Raw genomic sequence first — 15,596 nt, forward strand, 5'->3', positions numbered from 1 at the left:
GTAATACTAATTCAATCAGCTGTTTTACATCAACTCAGTGTGTTATAAACAGATACATATGTAAACATAAAAGAGAATAAAACATACATAGCTTTAATGCTTTCAGTGAGGTTTGTTTCAAAAGAGAGAAACTGCTTTCCTCTCTTTGTGAAGCCTCTAATCTCGGACCCTGCAGCAATGAAAATTTTCTCCTGGGGTGTGTTAAGAGCCCCTCCCAGTTCCAGCCTTGAAATCTTCTGCCCTGGTAAAGTCTTGAACACTGTCTGCAAAAAAAAATTGGGAAAAAAAGTTAAGTGTACAAGTTATTTTGCCGTAAACATTTTCCTTTACTATAAAAGCTATGGTGTTAAACATAAAATGTTACAGCTTGTTGTCCACGCCTGTATTTTAGGAAGACTTTCACGGAGGAGTATCCAGCAAGGATACTAGAACAGCTCCACTCACCACCGCCTCGCCTTTCTTCATGCTGAAGCAGATCACTACCCCATCTTGATCTCCAGCAACCACCTGCAACACATGGATTCAGAGTCTAATTACTGTTATGGAAAAAGTTCACCAGGGCCTTCAGATTACACACTACAGGGATATCCGAGAAACCTCAGCAAATGTAAAGATGGCATCCAAAGTTATAGTTACCTGGAAAAGCTACTTAAGTACCTTTCACTGTTTTCAACTACATATCCATGTAAACTGATTTAATGAGGTTTTTTTCCCCCATGTATTGCAATAAAAACAAAATACAACAGACTGAATGCAGAAAAAAACAAAAGAAACCACCTACCTTTGCTTATGACATACATTTTTAAGAATTTGCAAAAATGTTACATGATATCATATTATCTCTAAGTTATCCGATTTTGAAAATGTTTTAACAAAAGTAAAGTTTTCATGTAAACATGAGTTTGATTTTTAATATTTTAAATATTTCTTAGAGTTAATTTAATATAGTTAGTACTGATATCACTTAAATAAATTCTTTCAGATCCTTAACAATTTAAATGAGTAAAGAGTTTAGGAAGTATTGTTATATCTAGACTATAATAATAATAATCAGAAATCAGTTAACTGTCTTGAAATTCTGTTTAAAACATCAGATTTCTCTCACATATTTAAAAACCTTATTTGTAAGAACTTCCATATTCAAATCACTTAAAAAATGTAGCCAAAGGTCAAATAATGCCTTTAAGTAGGTTTATCAAGAAAAAAAATCTCTTAATTCATCCCAATAAATGTTAACATATCAAGAAAATATATTTAATTTGAAACTATTAAACTATCCTGCTATTCTATAAAATAAATGGTTTATGTCCATAAAATGTTAATACAAAGTTCAACATTAAAAACAATAACTTGTCAAAAGCAACCCACAGATTCAATGCAATTGCCATCAAAATACCAACACAATTCTTTACAGACCTTGAAAGAACAATTCTCAACTTCATATGGAAAAACAAAAACCCAGAATTGCCAAAACAATCCTATACAACAACAGATCATCTGGAGGTATTTCCATCCCTGATCTCAAGCTGTACTACAGAACAATAGTGATAAAAAACAGCATGGTACTGGCATAGAAACAGAATGGTGGATCAAGGAATCAAATAGAAGACCCAGAAATAAGCCCACACACCTATGGGTACTTAATTTTTGACAAAGAAGCTAAAACCATTCAATGGAAAAAGACAGCATCTTCAACAAATGGTGCTGGTCTAACTGGATATCTACATGTAGAAAAATGCAAAAAGATCCATATTTATCACCCTGCACAAAACTGAAGTCCAAGTGGATCACAGATCTCAACATAAAACCAGATACACTAAACCTGTTAGAAAAAAAAGTGGGGAATAGCCTAGAACTCATTGGTACAGGAGACAACTTCTTGAACAGAATGCCAACAGCATGGGCTGTAAGATCAACAATCAATAAGTGGGACCTCATAAAACTGAAAAGCTTCTGTAAAGCAAAGGACACTGTCATCAGAACAAAACGACAGCCTACACATTGGGAAAGGATCTTCACCAACCCCATATCTGACAGAGGGCTAATATCCAGAATATATAAAGAACTCAAAAAGTTAAAAAGCAACAAATCAAGTAATCCAATTAAAAAATGGGGTACAGAGCTAAGAATTCTCAATAGAGGAATATCGAATGGCATTAAATTAAAGAAATGTTCAACATCCGTAGTCATCAGGGAAATGCAAATCAAAACAACCCTGAGATTTCACCTTACACCCATAAGAATTGGCTCAGATAAAAAAACAAACAAACAAACAAACAAAAAAAAAAAAAAAAAAAAAAAAACTCAAGTGATAATACATGCCTGGAGAGGATGTGGAGAAAGGGGAACCCTCCTCCATTGCTGGTGGGAATGTAAACTTTACAACCACTTTGGAAATCTATCTGGCGCTTTCTCAGACAGTTAGGAATAGTGTTTCCTCAAGATCCAGCTATACCACTCTTAGGCATCTATCCAAAAGAGGCTCAAGTACACAAGGACATTTGCTCAACCATGTTTGTAGAAGCTTTATTCATAATAGTCAGAACCTGGAAACAAATCAGATGTCCCTCAGCTGAGGACTAGATACAGAAATTGTGGTAAATTTACACAATGGAATATTACTCAGCAAATAAAAACAAGGAAATCATGAAATTTGCAGGCAAATTGTGGAAACTAGAAAAGATCATCCTGAGTGAGGTATCCAGAAGCAGAAAGACACACATGGTATACACTCACTTATAAGTGGGTGTTAGACATATAATATAGGACAAACATTAAAATCTATACACCTAAAGAAGCTAAGCAAGAAGGAGGACCCTGGGTAAGATCAAACCTCACTCAAAAAGGCAAATGGGATGGACATTGGAAGAGGGAGAAAACAGGAAACAGGACAGGGGTCTATCAAGAGGGCCACTGAAAGACTCTACCCAGCAGTGTATCAAAGCAGATGCTGAGGCTCAGAGTCAAACTTTGGGCAGAGTGCAGGGAATCTTATGAAAAAAGGGGGAGATAGAATGACGTGGAGGGGACAAGAGCTCTACAAGGAGAGCAACAGAAGCAAAATATCTGGGCACACGGTTCTTTTCTGAGACTGATACTCCAACCAAGGACAATGCATGGAGATAACATAGAACCCCTGCACAGATGTAACCCATGGCAGCTCAGTGTCCAAGTGGGTTCCCTAGTAAGGGGAACAGGGGCTGTCTCTAACATGAACTCAGTGGCTAGCTCTTTGATCACCTCCCCCTGAGGGGGGAAAAGCCTTACCAGGCCATAGAGGAAGACAATGCAGCTAGTCCTGATGAGACCTGATAGGCTAGGCTCAGATGGAAGAGGAGGAGGACCTCCACTATCAGTGGACTTGGAAAGGGGCATGGTTTGAGAGGAGGGAGGGTGAGATTGGGCTGGAATGAGGGAGGGGGATACAGCTGGGATGCAAAGTGAATAATCTATAATTAATATAAAAATTTTAAAAATTCTGAATTAAAAAATTCAGTAATTTAGTAAGAGAATATTTAAACCAGACATGATTGCACATGCCTCTAATCTCTAAACTTCTGATCCTGAGGCAGGATGATCAGGAGTTCCAGGCCAGCCTTGGCTACATGAAAATCTGTCTCAAAAATAAAATAAGTAAAACTAAAACCACAACCCAGAAAGCTTAAAAATTACTTTATCAATATTCTGTTGCAGTTTGCACTTCTTCTTACACACACACACACACACACACACACACACACACACACACACACAATCTGTTACACAGAGTGAATTTCCAAAACCGGAGTGTTTCACTTTGTTTCTGAAGTGCTGGGGACTGGTTTCAGGGTCTGCAACATGGTAAATAAGAGTCTGCCACTGAACTACAACTGAAGTTCAAGATGTTTGATTTTTATGAAGTTCCTTACACAGCTAATGGTATAGAATATCAATGTCCAAGAACATGGTCATCTGTAAATGTCTGTTCCTCTTCCAGCTTCTATCAAATTAAAGTTGCCATTTCCATCTTTACATTAGCATTTTTTACACAATAAGTTACTAATAGGGATGGCGATATGAGCCTGTCCTGTCAGGGGCAGAGAAGGAGAAGTTGGCCTCTACGGCACCTTTTGTGTAGCTCTCTGTCTTGAGGCAGGAAGCAACTTCATAGTCTTCTGAGAGGTAACTCCCACCTAAGGAAACACACCAGCAGAACTTATCACACCGGAAATTTAAACAGAACAACAGACATGATCATGGTGAGTTTTAGGTTTGTTTGTTTTCACTGAAATGGATACTGTTATCAGTTAACTTATATTCTAATGAAATATGTCAGAGAAAGTCAGAATACAGGAAACAACCCCGAATGTATCATCTTAAGTAAAATATAATACACAACATTACTGGCGAGATGTTTCAAAAGAAATATTTTCAGGAGCCCTTCCCAATTATGAGTGATGGAAAATGGGGACTTTTTCTGAAATAACCTACATGCTGACGTTATAAAAACCCAGTGTAACTGACAATGACTATTTTACAAAAGGTATGGGGGATGAAAGAACCATGACTTACTTGTTCAGCAGAGGTAACTGGCACGGAAGGTGCAACAGAACTTAAAGACAACCGACCGCGGAAAAACTGCAGGTAGTACAGGTATGACTTTTTTCTGAATTCTTAGGCACAGAGTTAAAAGTTTTAAGCAATCTGTTTAGCTTGACGTTTTCAAGCGATTCGAACCGTGGCTTGGGGGAAGCTGAACATGTAGACTGTAGGTCCTATCAAGCCAAGCTAAAGGTATCACCGAGGTGGTGACTAATTGGATAGATCCAAGGGACATTGACAGGATGTGACTATCAGCCAAAGTGAAGTATCCGACCTAACCCTCTGGGAAACCAGGCGAATGTTTGTACCACGGAGAAATCTTAAGAGATGGTTCTAGGAAGAAGTCCGGCACCCAAGGGATACCTGCTCTAGAGTCTGACACCTTGATTCGAATAGTAACTACATCATTTGCAACTACAGGGCAAATTATTTACCTTCTCTGGGCCCTGGACTCCGCATCTGCCCTACCTAGTGGTAGAGCTTTGTGATAATCTAGTAAACTCAATAGGGCTGTGATGGTTTACTGAAATATGGCCGGTGTGGTCAGCCGAGGGGAAGTGACAAGGCAGCTGAGGGCCCTGGGAGCGGCTGGGACACCCCCTTGGACCTGGCGGGACCGCTGCTTCGCGGGGCCTGCGGAGAGCAGGGCAGCATCCCCGCGTCCACCCACGAGGGCGCCCGCAGACCGGTTTACCTGGAGATAATCTGCCCGGCTTAAAGTCAGTTCCATGGCGGCCGCACGGAGGGGTCGGGCTGCCCTCGGGTCTGGAAGCCTTCTCTCAGAGATCCCACCACTCAGCGGGCGGCAGGGCCTGCGTCAGGGCAGCGGCGCCCGGCAGCGCCAGCTCCTCACGTGACCAGTCCCAGGCTCACCGTGAAGTCCCGCCCTCTGCTTCCCAGATTGCTGGGAGGAGGAGCGGTCCCCAGACCCGGGCCGGTTTCCAGGGCAACCAGGGCGCGGTCTCCGCCTCTGAGACTCTTAGCCTCTGCACCGAGCTCTAGAAAAGAAGAGATCTTGCGCCATGTTCCACTCCCGGTTCTTCAGTTTAGGCTTTGGCATCCAAACTTTCTCCCCAAAGACTTATTTTTACTTTGTGTGTTTATGAGTGTTGCTTGCATATATTTACAAACGTTATAGCCTTGCTGCCTTCCAAGGAGGGCAGGGCCAGGAACGCCCATGTGCTTGCTGAGGTACTGAATCTAGGGCTCTGCAAGAGCATCAAGTGTCCCTGACCACTGAGCCACCTCTTCAGCCCGCCACACAAACTTTAAGATAATAACAACAAAAACACAAATTATATTAATGTGTTTATTTAGTGTTTGTGTGGTGGTGGGGAGGGGGTGGGGGTATGAATGTCAAAGTCAGAAGACAACTTTCAGGTGTTTGGGTTCTCTCTTTTCATCCTGCCGGTCTGGCAATAGAATTCAGGTAGTCGGGCTTGGTGGCAAGTGCTTTTAACTGCTGCGCCATCTTGCCAATTCCCTTCTTCCCGTCCCCCACCCACCCAGCCATCTACCCTTCCACAGGGCCGCAGTGCAAGACTCAGGGTCAAACAAATCAAATCAAAACAAAACATGACACGAATACCAAAGAGATGAGTTTGAAACAATAAAATAAAAGGAGAAAATAAACAGTAACGACACAGAAAATCACAGTAAACCAATAGCAAGTAAGGAAAAGCCACCTAAAGAGAGAAACTCAGGACCAGAGGACTTCAAAAGACACCAATTCTTCACAAACCGTCTTTTAAAATTAAAAAATTTTAAATTTTAAATTGAAAAGCATGGGGGGGGGGGAGTCCAAACTCTTCTAGGCCAGCATTTTCTTATACCAAAATCAGACAAGGACATAAAATATGTCCTTGCACACACACACACACACACACACACAGCTCTCGTCGCCCATGCTACTCTTGTGCTACCTTGAGAGTGCTAACAAAAGACCATCACCTACTGCAGTCCTTCCAACTGGCTTACACCAGAACTGTGAGCAAAAGTAAACTTTTCTTTTTTTTTTAACTTAAAAATAGAAAGAAAAAAAAGGAGAAGGGAAAAAAAAAGGAAATGAAAGGAAAAGTCTAGACAGAGATCACTAATGAAACAAAAATGTAAAACTTTAAAAAGAAAAAGAAAAAACTAGCAATGATTCCAACAACATATCAACGATATCATTCCAGCCAGGTGTGCATGCCTGTAATTCCAGCTAAAAAAGCCTGGGCAATGTGATGAAAACCTGTCTTAAAAAAAAAAAACAGAAAATAAAATTTCAATATCCTTTTGTGACAGAAACTTTGAACAAATTTAACTGTAGAAAGAATGTGTGTTGGGGCTGGGGAGATGGTTCAGCGGTTAAGAGCATTGGCTGTTCTTCCAGAGGACGTATGTTCAATTCCAAGTACCTACATGGCAGCCAACAGCTGTCTGTAACTCCTGTTCAGGGGATCTGACACTCTCACACAGATGTACATGCAGACAAAACACAAAGCACATAAAACGAATTTAAAAAACTAAAAACCCATGTGTCATCATAAAATCCATATAACACAAGTCCACAGCCAATGAATGCCAAAGTGAAGGGGGAAATCTGCCAGTATTTCTCCTAAGATCTGGAAAAAAAATAATAGCATCCCCTTTAGCCACTCTTAGTACTGGACTATAATTAGGAAGAGAAAGAAATAAAAGTCTGTGAACAGAAAAAGAAGTTAATTTGTCTCTGTTTGCAGATGATATGATCTATACATAGAAAGACCTAAGGACTCCACTAGACTGTTAAAACTAATAAATTAATTCAGAAAAATTGAAGCATCCAAAATTATCATTTTGTGCACCAAACTTTCTAAGAAATAAATTTATTTTCCAAACAAACAAATAATTAAATAAATAAACAAATAGCCTAGGGGGTCTGGAGATGTGGCTCTGTTGGAAAAGTGCTTGCCTAGTGTTCACAAGGCCCTAGGTTTGATCGTCAGCACTGCATAAATTAGGTGTGATGGCACAGGACTATACATTGCTTAGGGATAAATTTTATTTAGAATGTCAAATAGCAGGTGTGGTGACTCATGCCTTTAATCCCAATACTAAAGAGGCAGAGACAGGTAGAATTCCAGAACAGCCTGGTCTACATAAGTTCCAGAACAGCCAGAGCTTTATAGTGAGACCCTATCTAAAAAATAAACAGAAACAAACAAACAAACAAAAAAACTAATAAAAATAGTAAACACACTCAAGAAAAAGGAACCCCACCGTATATTATTGAATTGGAAGAATACTGTTTTTTTTTTTTTTTTTTTTTTTTTTTTTTTTTTTTTTTTATTTTATTTTTTCTTTTTAGTTACATTTTCTTAACTCCGTGTCCCAGCTGTATCCCGCTCCCTCATTCCCTCCCCAACCCCACACTCCCTCCCTGGTCTCCTCCCTGCCCCTTTCCAAGTCCCCTGATAGGGGAGGACCTCCTCCCATTTCATCTGTCCCTGTTTTATCAGGTATCTTCAGGGCTGGCTGAAAAGTCCTCCTCTGTGGCCTAACAGACTGCTCCTCCCCTGGGGGGAGGTGTCAAACAGCCTGCCCTTGAGATCCTGTTAGAAATAGTCCGTGTCCCCCTTACTTTGGAAAACTACTTGGTTACTGAGCTACCACAGGCCACATCCGAGCAGAAGTTCTAGGTTATATCCATAGATGGTCCTTGGTTGAGTTTCAGTCTCAGAAAAGACCCTGTGCCCAGATATATTTGGTCCTTGTAGAGCTCCTATCCTTTCCATATCATACTAACTTCCCTTCTTTCATATGATTCCCTGCACTCTGCCGAGGGTTTGGTTATGAGTCTTAGTGTCTGCTTTGAAACACTGCTAGGTAGAGTCTTTCAGATGCCTTTTGTGGTAGACTCCTGTCATAAGTTCAAGGCACATCCCATTTGTCTTTCTAAATGAGGATTAATCACCTTCGCCTGTGTCCACTTTCTTGATTATCTTCTTTAGGTGTGTAGATTTCATTATGTTTATCATGTCTTGTAGGTCTATATAAGCGAGTATATACCAAGTTTGTCTTTCTCCTTCTGGGATACTTCACTCAGAATGATCTTTTCTAGATCCCACCACTTGCCTGCAAATTTCATGATTTCCTCCTTTTTGATTGCTGAGTAGTATTCCATTGTGTAAAAATACCACAATTTCTGTATCCATTCCTCCGTTGATGGACATCTGGGTTGTTTCCAAGTTCTGGCTATTACAAATAAAGCTGCTACGAACATGGTTGAACAAATGTCCTTGTTGTGTACTTGAGCAAATTTTGGGTATATACCTAGGAGTGGTATAGCTGGGTCTTGAGGTAGCACTACTCCTAGTTGTCTGAGAAAGCGCCAGATTGACTTCCAGAGTGGTTGAACCAGTTTACATTCCCACCAGCAATGGAGGAGGGTTCCCTTTTCTCCACAACCTCTCCAGCATGTGCTATCACTTGAGTTTTTCATCTTGGCCATTCTGATGGGTGTAAGGTGAAATCTCAGGGTCGTTTTGATTTGCATTTCCCTAATGGCTAATGAGGTTGAGCATTTCTTTAAGTGTTTCTCTGCCATTCGATGTTCCTCTTTCGAGAATTCTCTGTTTAGCTCTGTTCCCCATTTTTTAAGTGGATTACTTGGTTTGTTGCTTTTCTGCTTCTTTAGTTCTTTATATATACTTGATATTAGCCCTCTGTCAGATAAAGGGTTGGTGAAGATTCTTTCCCAATCTGTAGGCTGTCTATTTGTTTTGATGACAGTGTCTTTTGCTTTACAGAAGCTTTTCAGTTTCATGAGGTCCCATTTATTGATTGTTGCTCTTAGAGCCTGTGCTGTTGGTGTTCTGTTCAGGAAGTTCTCTCCTGTGCCAATGAGTTCTAGGCTGTTTCCCACTTTTTTTTCCAGCTGATGTAGAGTATCTGGTTTTATGTTGAGGTCCTTGATCCACTTGGACTTTAGTTTTGTGCAGGGTGATAAATATGGGTCTATTTTCATTTTTCTGCATGTAGACATCCAGTTGGTCCAGCACCATTTGTTGAAGATGCTGTCTTTTTTCCATTGAATGGATTTGGCTTCTTTGTCAAATATTGAGTATTCATAGGTGTGTGGGTTTATTTCTGGGTCTTCTATGCGATTCCATTGATCCTCCTTTCTGTTTCTATGCCAATACCATGCAGTTTTTATTACTGTTGCCCTGTAGTACAGCTTGAGATCGGGAATGGAGATACCTCCAGATGATCTGTTGTTGTACAGAATTGTTTTGGAGATTCTGGGTTTTTTGTTTCTCCATATGAAGCTGAGAATCTTTTTTTCAAGGTCTGTAAAGAATTGAGTTGGTATTTTGATGGGAATTGCATTGAATCTGTAAATTGCTTTTGGCAGGATGGCCATTTTCACAATGTTAATCCTACCAATCCATGAGCACGGGAGATCTTTCCATCTTCTGAGATCTTCTTCAATTTCTTTCTTCAAAGACTTGAAGTTTTTCTCAAACAGGTCTTTCACTTGCTTGGTTAGAGTCACACCAAGGTACTTTATGTTATTAGTGGCTATTGTGAAGGGTGTTGTTTCCCTAATTTCTTTCTCGGCCTTTTTGTCTTTGGTATACAAGAGGGCTTCTGATTTTTTTGAGTTGATTTTGTATCCTGCCACTTTGCTGAAGGTGTTTATCAGCTGAAGAAGTTCTCTGGTTGAATCTTTGGGTTCGCTCATGTATACTATCATATCATCTGCAAATAGTGACACTTTGACCTCTTCCTTTCCGATTTGTATCCCCTTGATCTCCTTTAGTTGTCTTATTGCTCTGGCTAGGACTTCAAGTACAATGTTAAAGAGATATGGAGAGAGTGGGCAGCCTTGTCTTGTCCCTGATTTCAGTGGGATTGCTTTAAGTTTCTCTCCATTGAGTTTGATGTTGGCTATAGGCTTGCTGTATATTGCCTTTACTATCTTTAGGTATGTGCCTTGTATCCCTGATCTCTCCAAGACTTTAAACATAAATGGGTGTTGGACTTTGTCAAATGCTTTTTCAGCATCTAAGGAGATGATCATGTGGTTTTTCTCCTTCATTTTGTTTATGTGGTGGATTACATTGATGGATTTCCGTATGTTGAACCACCCTTGCATTCCTGGGATGAAGCCTACTTGATCATGGTGGATGATATCTTTGATGTGTTCTTGGATTCGGTTTGCAAGTATTTTATTGAGTATTTTTGCATCAATGTTCATAAGAGAGATAGGTCTGAAGTTCTCTTTTTTGGTTGGATCTTTGTGTGGTTTAGGTATCAAAGTGACTGTGGCTTCATAGAATGAGTTTGGTAGTGTTCCTTCTGTTTCTATTTTATGGAATAGTTTGAGGAGAATTGGTGTTAGTACTTCTTTGAAGGTCTTGTAGAATTCTGCGCTGAAGCCATCTGGTCCAGGGCTTTTTTTGGAGGGGAGACTGTTAATGACTGCTTCAATTTCCTTGGGAGATATAGGACTATTCAGTCTTTCTACCTGATCTTGACTTAATTTTGGTAGATGGAATCTGTCAAGAAAGTTATCCATTTCATTTAGATTTTCAAATTTTGTGCCATATAGGCTTTTGTAGTATGACCTAATAATCGTTTGGATTTCCTCAGTGTCTGTAGTTATGTCCCCATTTTCCTGTCTGATTTTGCTGATTTGTATGGTTTCTCTCTGCTTTTTAGTTAGTTTGGCTAAGGGTTTGTCTATCTTGTTGATTTTCTCAAAGAACCAGCTTTTTGTTTCATTGATTCTTTGGATAATTTTATTTGTTTCTAATTGATTGATTTCTGCCCTTAGTTTGATTATTTCCAGCCGTCTGCTCCTCTTGGGTGTATCTGCTTCTTTTTTTTCTAGGTTTTTCAGTTGGGCCATTAAGTTGTTTGTATGTGATGTTACGGATTTCTTCTTGTAGGCACTTAGTGCTATAAATTTTCCTCTGAGCACTGCTTTCAATGTGTCCCATAAATTTGGGTATGTTGTGCCTTCATTTTCATTGAATTCTAGAAAGTCTTTAATTTCTTTCTTTATTTCTTCCTTGACCCAGCTGTCATTGAGTAGTAAGTTGTTCAGTTTCCATGTGCGTGTCGGCTTTTTGTTGTTTCTGTTGTTGTTGATGTCCAGCTTTAGTCCATGGTGGTCAGATAGTATACAAGGGATTATTTCAATCCTTTTGTATCTGTTGAGGCTTGCTTTGTGACCAACTATATGGTCTATTTTGGAGAAGGTTCCGTGTGGTGCTGAAAAGAAGGTGTACTCTTTTGAGTTTGGGTGAAAAGATCTGTAGACATCTATTAGGTCCATTTGATTTAGGGATTCTGTGAGTGCTTTTATTTCCCTATTTGGTGTCTGTCTGGTTGATCTGTCCCTTGATGAGAGTGGGGTGTTGAAGTCTCCCACTATTAAGGTATTAGGATCAATGTATGATTTAAGCTTTAATATTGTTTCATTTACGAATGTAGGTGCTCTTGTATTTGGGGCATAGATATTCAAAATTGTGATGTCCTCTTGTTGGATTTTTCCTTTGATGAGAATATAGTGGCCCTCCTTATCTTTTTTGATTAACTTGGGTTGAAAGTCTATTTTATTAGATATTAGGATGGCTACTCCAGCTTGTTTTCTGGAACCATTTGCTTGAAAAACATTTTTCCAGCCCTTTACTCTGAGGTAGTGTTTATCTTTGTTGCATAGGTGTGTTTCTTGGATGCAACAGAATGTTGGGTCCTGTTTCCGTAACCATTCTGTTAGCCTGTGTCTTTTTATTGGTGAGTTGAGTCCATTAATATTGATAGATAATATTGACCAATGCATGTTAGTTCCTTTTGTAATGGAGTCGATGATCTTACCTTGTTTCATTGCTTGTTTTCTTTTCATTTTTGTTGGGATGTTATCTGTATGCCCTGTTTTCTTGGGTGAATTCGTTTTCGTTGGATTGGAGTTTTCCTTCTAGTATCTTCTGTAGGGTTGGTTTGCTGTATAGATATTGCGTAAATTTAGTTTTGTCATGGAATATTTTGTTTTCTCCATCTATGTTGATTGAAAGCTTTGCAGGGTATAGTAGTCTGGGTTGACATTTGTGATCTCTTAGAGTCTCCATGATGCTTGCCCAGGCCCTTCTGGCTTTCATAGTTTCTGATGAGAAGTCTGGTGTGATTCTGATAGGTCTACCTTCATATGTTACTTGGCCTTTTTCCCTTGCTGCTTTTAATATCTTTTCTTTGTTCTGTAGATTTAGTGTTTTGACTATGATGTGACGTGATGTGTTTCTTTTCTGGTCTAGTCTATTTGGTGTTCTGTAGGCCTCTTGTATATTTATGGACATCTCTTTCTTTAAGTTGGGAAAATTTTCTTCTATGATTTTTTTGAAAATATTTTCTGGACCTTGGAGCCTGGAGTCTTCTTTTTCATCAATTCCTATTATTCTTAGATTTTGTCTTTTCATAGCATCCTTGATTTCTTGGATATTTTGTGATTGGAATTTTTCTGATTTTACTTTTTCTTTGAGAGAAGTATCAATTTCTGCAAGTGTGTCTTCAGCTCCAGAGATTCTCTCTTCCATCTCTTGTATTCTGTTGGTGATGCTTACTTTTGTGGTTCCTGATCTTTTCTCCAAGTTCTCCAGCTCAAGAGTTTTCTCATTTTGTGTTTGCTTTATTGATTCTAATTCTGTTTTCATGCCTTGCACCATTTCTTTTATGTGTTTGAATTTGGATTCCTGTCTCTCTACGATGGACTCTATTTCTTTGTTCATTTCCTTTTTGTATGCCACTAATTTTTTCTCTACTTGTGCCTCTATTTGTTTGGCTATGTTTGCCTGTGTTTCTTTAAGGGTTTTGTCTATTTCTTCTTTCTTTACCTCCAATTGACTGGCCAACTCTTTGAAAGATTTGTTCATTTCCTCCTTATAAGCCTCAAATAATTGAGCAAGCATGGCTTTAAGGTCATTTTCCTGTGCTTCTGATGAATTGGAGTATCCATCGATTTTGGGGTTTGCTGGTGAAGTCATGATGTCCTGATTTATGTTGGAAGTGTTCTTTCGCCTACCCCTGGCCATTGGCTTGTCTGAGACCTTCCCTGTTTGTTTTTGGATTCTGCTGATCAGACTGGTACTGTCTCTCTCTCGAGTCTGGAGAATTCTTCAGGAAGTTGAGAGAGGTCCCGTGTCCTTAGCGTATGCTGAGGACTAGCTGTACCTGTGGGAGGAAAGTGCGCAGGCGCAAACAGAGGCAAATGCAAGCGTGCGTGCGTGTGTGTGTATATGTGTGTGTGTGTGTAAGTGGGTGTGGGCGTGTGTCTCGAGGGACAGAGTGATGGCTAATGTTGAACCCTTGAGTGTGTGGGAGGGGCTCTGCAATGTATATGTCGCAGGCACTAGTGATGATCGCAGCGCAATTTCTGGCATTAACTGCCTTAACTCCTCAATTAGACCCACAGAGCAGGAACTTCAATGTTCCAAGTGCCCCTCTGTTTCCCAAAGTGGGTATATGGGTGGGAGGGGGTTCGATGCCTGGCTTCTGTTTTAGCAGAACCCAGGATCAGTGGAGCTGCAGATTCTCAAGGGTGCACTCACTTACAGGCAGGACACTTGGCAGAGATCGGCGTATCTGGGCTCTCTGCTCTCTGGTTTGGCCCTGCTTCTTTGATGTGCTCCGCCAGTTCCGTGCTGCTGTCACTGCCAGGTTATGAGGTCTTGCTGCAGCTGGAGATTTCAGGGTGGTCACGTCAGTGGGAATCGGGGTAATCAGCCTTTCTGTTCTCTGGTTTGGCCCTGGTTAGTCTTAAACTGGAGGGCTGATGTGCCCCGCCAGCTCAGTGCTGCTCCGCCGCCAGGTTAGAAAGTCCCGCTGTAACTGGAGACTGGGTTGCTAGTCCAGATGCTTTCTGGGAAGTCCTGGGGTCTCTTTACTGTGCTCTCCAAGCTTCGGAGGCCCAGCGCCTGGTGTGTCTAGCTTGTATGGCGTTTTTGTCTGGTTTTGGTGATTATATAGCGAATTCTCTGTCACTGTGGGATTGGGCGGGCCGTACCAACAGTGATGGCGCTCCTGCGGAGCTAGTATGGCGTCTAGCAGACTCGGGCCCTGGGAGGATGGTGCAGCCGCCGCGAGTGAATCTGGGACTCCGAGACACAGTACTGCTGGCCTTTGCCGATAAAGGGCTTGGGGCTCCGCCTCAGTGGCTGCAGGCCCCAGGCAGTTAGGTCTGCGCTGAGAAAGGCGAGTCGGCTGTGCCTGTGCCGAGGAGGAGGGAGGTCTGGGGGAGGGGAGTGCCGAGAGATCAAAGGATCGTTTCTCACCTTCCCCAATCAAGTCCGTGGGTGACCCGAGACCAAGGTTTTCACCTCCTGCGATGTTCCCTGTTGTTTAGAAAGTCTCTCCGTTGTTTCCCTGGCTTCAGAAGTTCTTCCACACATCAGCTCAGAACTTTATCTCCTCCACAGCTCGGAAACTGTGTGTGCTAGTCGCCATCTTGGCTCCGCCAACTTTCCCGGAAGAATACTGTTAAAATGTTCATGCTAATTGTAATGATACAAATATTAAATACAATCTTATCAAAATGCCAATGGCATTCTTCAAACAACTAGAAAAAAAATCCTAAAATGTATATGGAAATACAAAAACAAAAAACAAAACAAAACAAAAAAACAAATACCAAAAAGAACAGAGCTAGCAGCATTATAACACCCTATCTCAAGAGGCATCACAGCCTATAGTAACAGAGCCAACTTAGTACTGATGTGAATCCTGAAAACAGACAAAAGGAAAATAATAAAAAGCTTAGAAATAGTCAAAAGTATTTATAGCCAATCAATCCTCAACAAAAGTGCCCAAACAGCAACAGAGAAAAGTAAACTCTCCAACTGGGTATCCACACACACAAGAAGGGGAAGCCTGGTTATTATCTCCAACCCTATACAATAAACAACTAAAGACAGAGATAGGAATGCAGTACCCGAAACTATAAAGCAACACAGAGAAGTGGGACATGGAGCCCTCACCCTTAATCCCAGTACTCA

At 40.7% G+C, this 15,596-nt stretch overlaps 1 protein-coding gene across 1 annotated transcript in view; it reads right to left on the reverse strand.

Moving 5' to 3' along the window:
* Bbs7 (Bardet-Biedl syndrome 7) overlaps positions 1–5,413 on the reverse strand; it is a 40,331-nt gene extending 34,918 nt beyond the window's left edge. Inside the window, exons 1-4 of the mRNA XM_055625878.1 lie at positions 5,276–5,413; positions 4,107–4,172; positions 445–507; positions 88–263 (exon numbers count right to left, since the gene is read on the reverse strand). Of these exons, the coding sequence (XP_055481853.1) occupies positions 88–263; positions 445–507; positions 4,107–4,172; positions 5,276–5,311 (341 nt within the window). The 5' untranslated portion in view covers positions 5,312–5,413. The remainder of the gene's footprint in view (positions 1–87; positions 264–444; positions 508–4,106; positions 4,173–5,275) is intronic.
* Positions 5,414–15,596: the final 10,183 nt, after the last annotated feature.

The sequence above is a fragment of the Psammomys obesus genome, unplaced genomic scaffold (genome assembly GCF_907164565.1).
Source record: "Psammomys obesus unplaced genomic scaffold, mPsaObe1.curated_primary_1811, whole genome shotgun sequence".
NCBI lineage: Eukaryota > Metazoa > Chordata > Mammalia > Rodentia > Muridae > Psammomys > Psammomys obesus.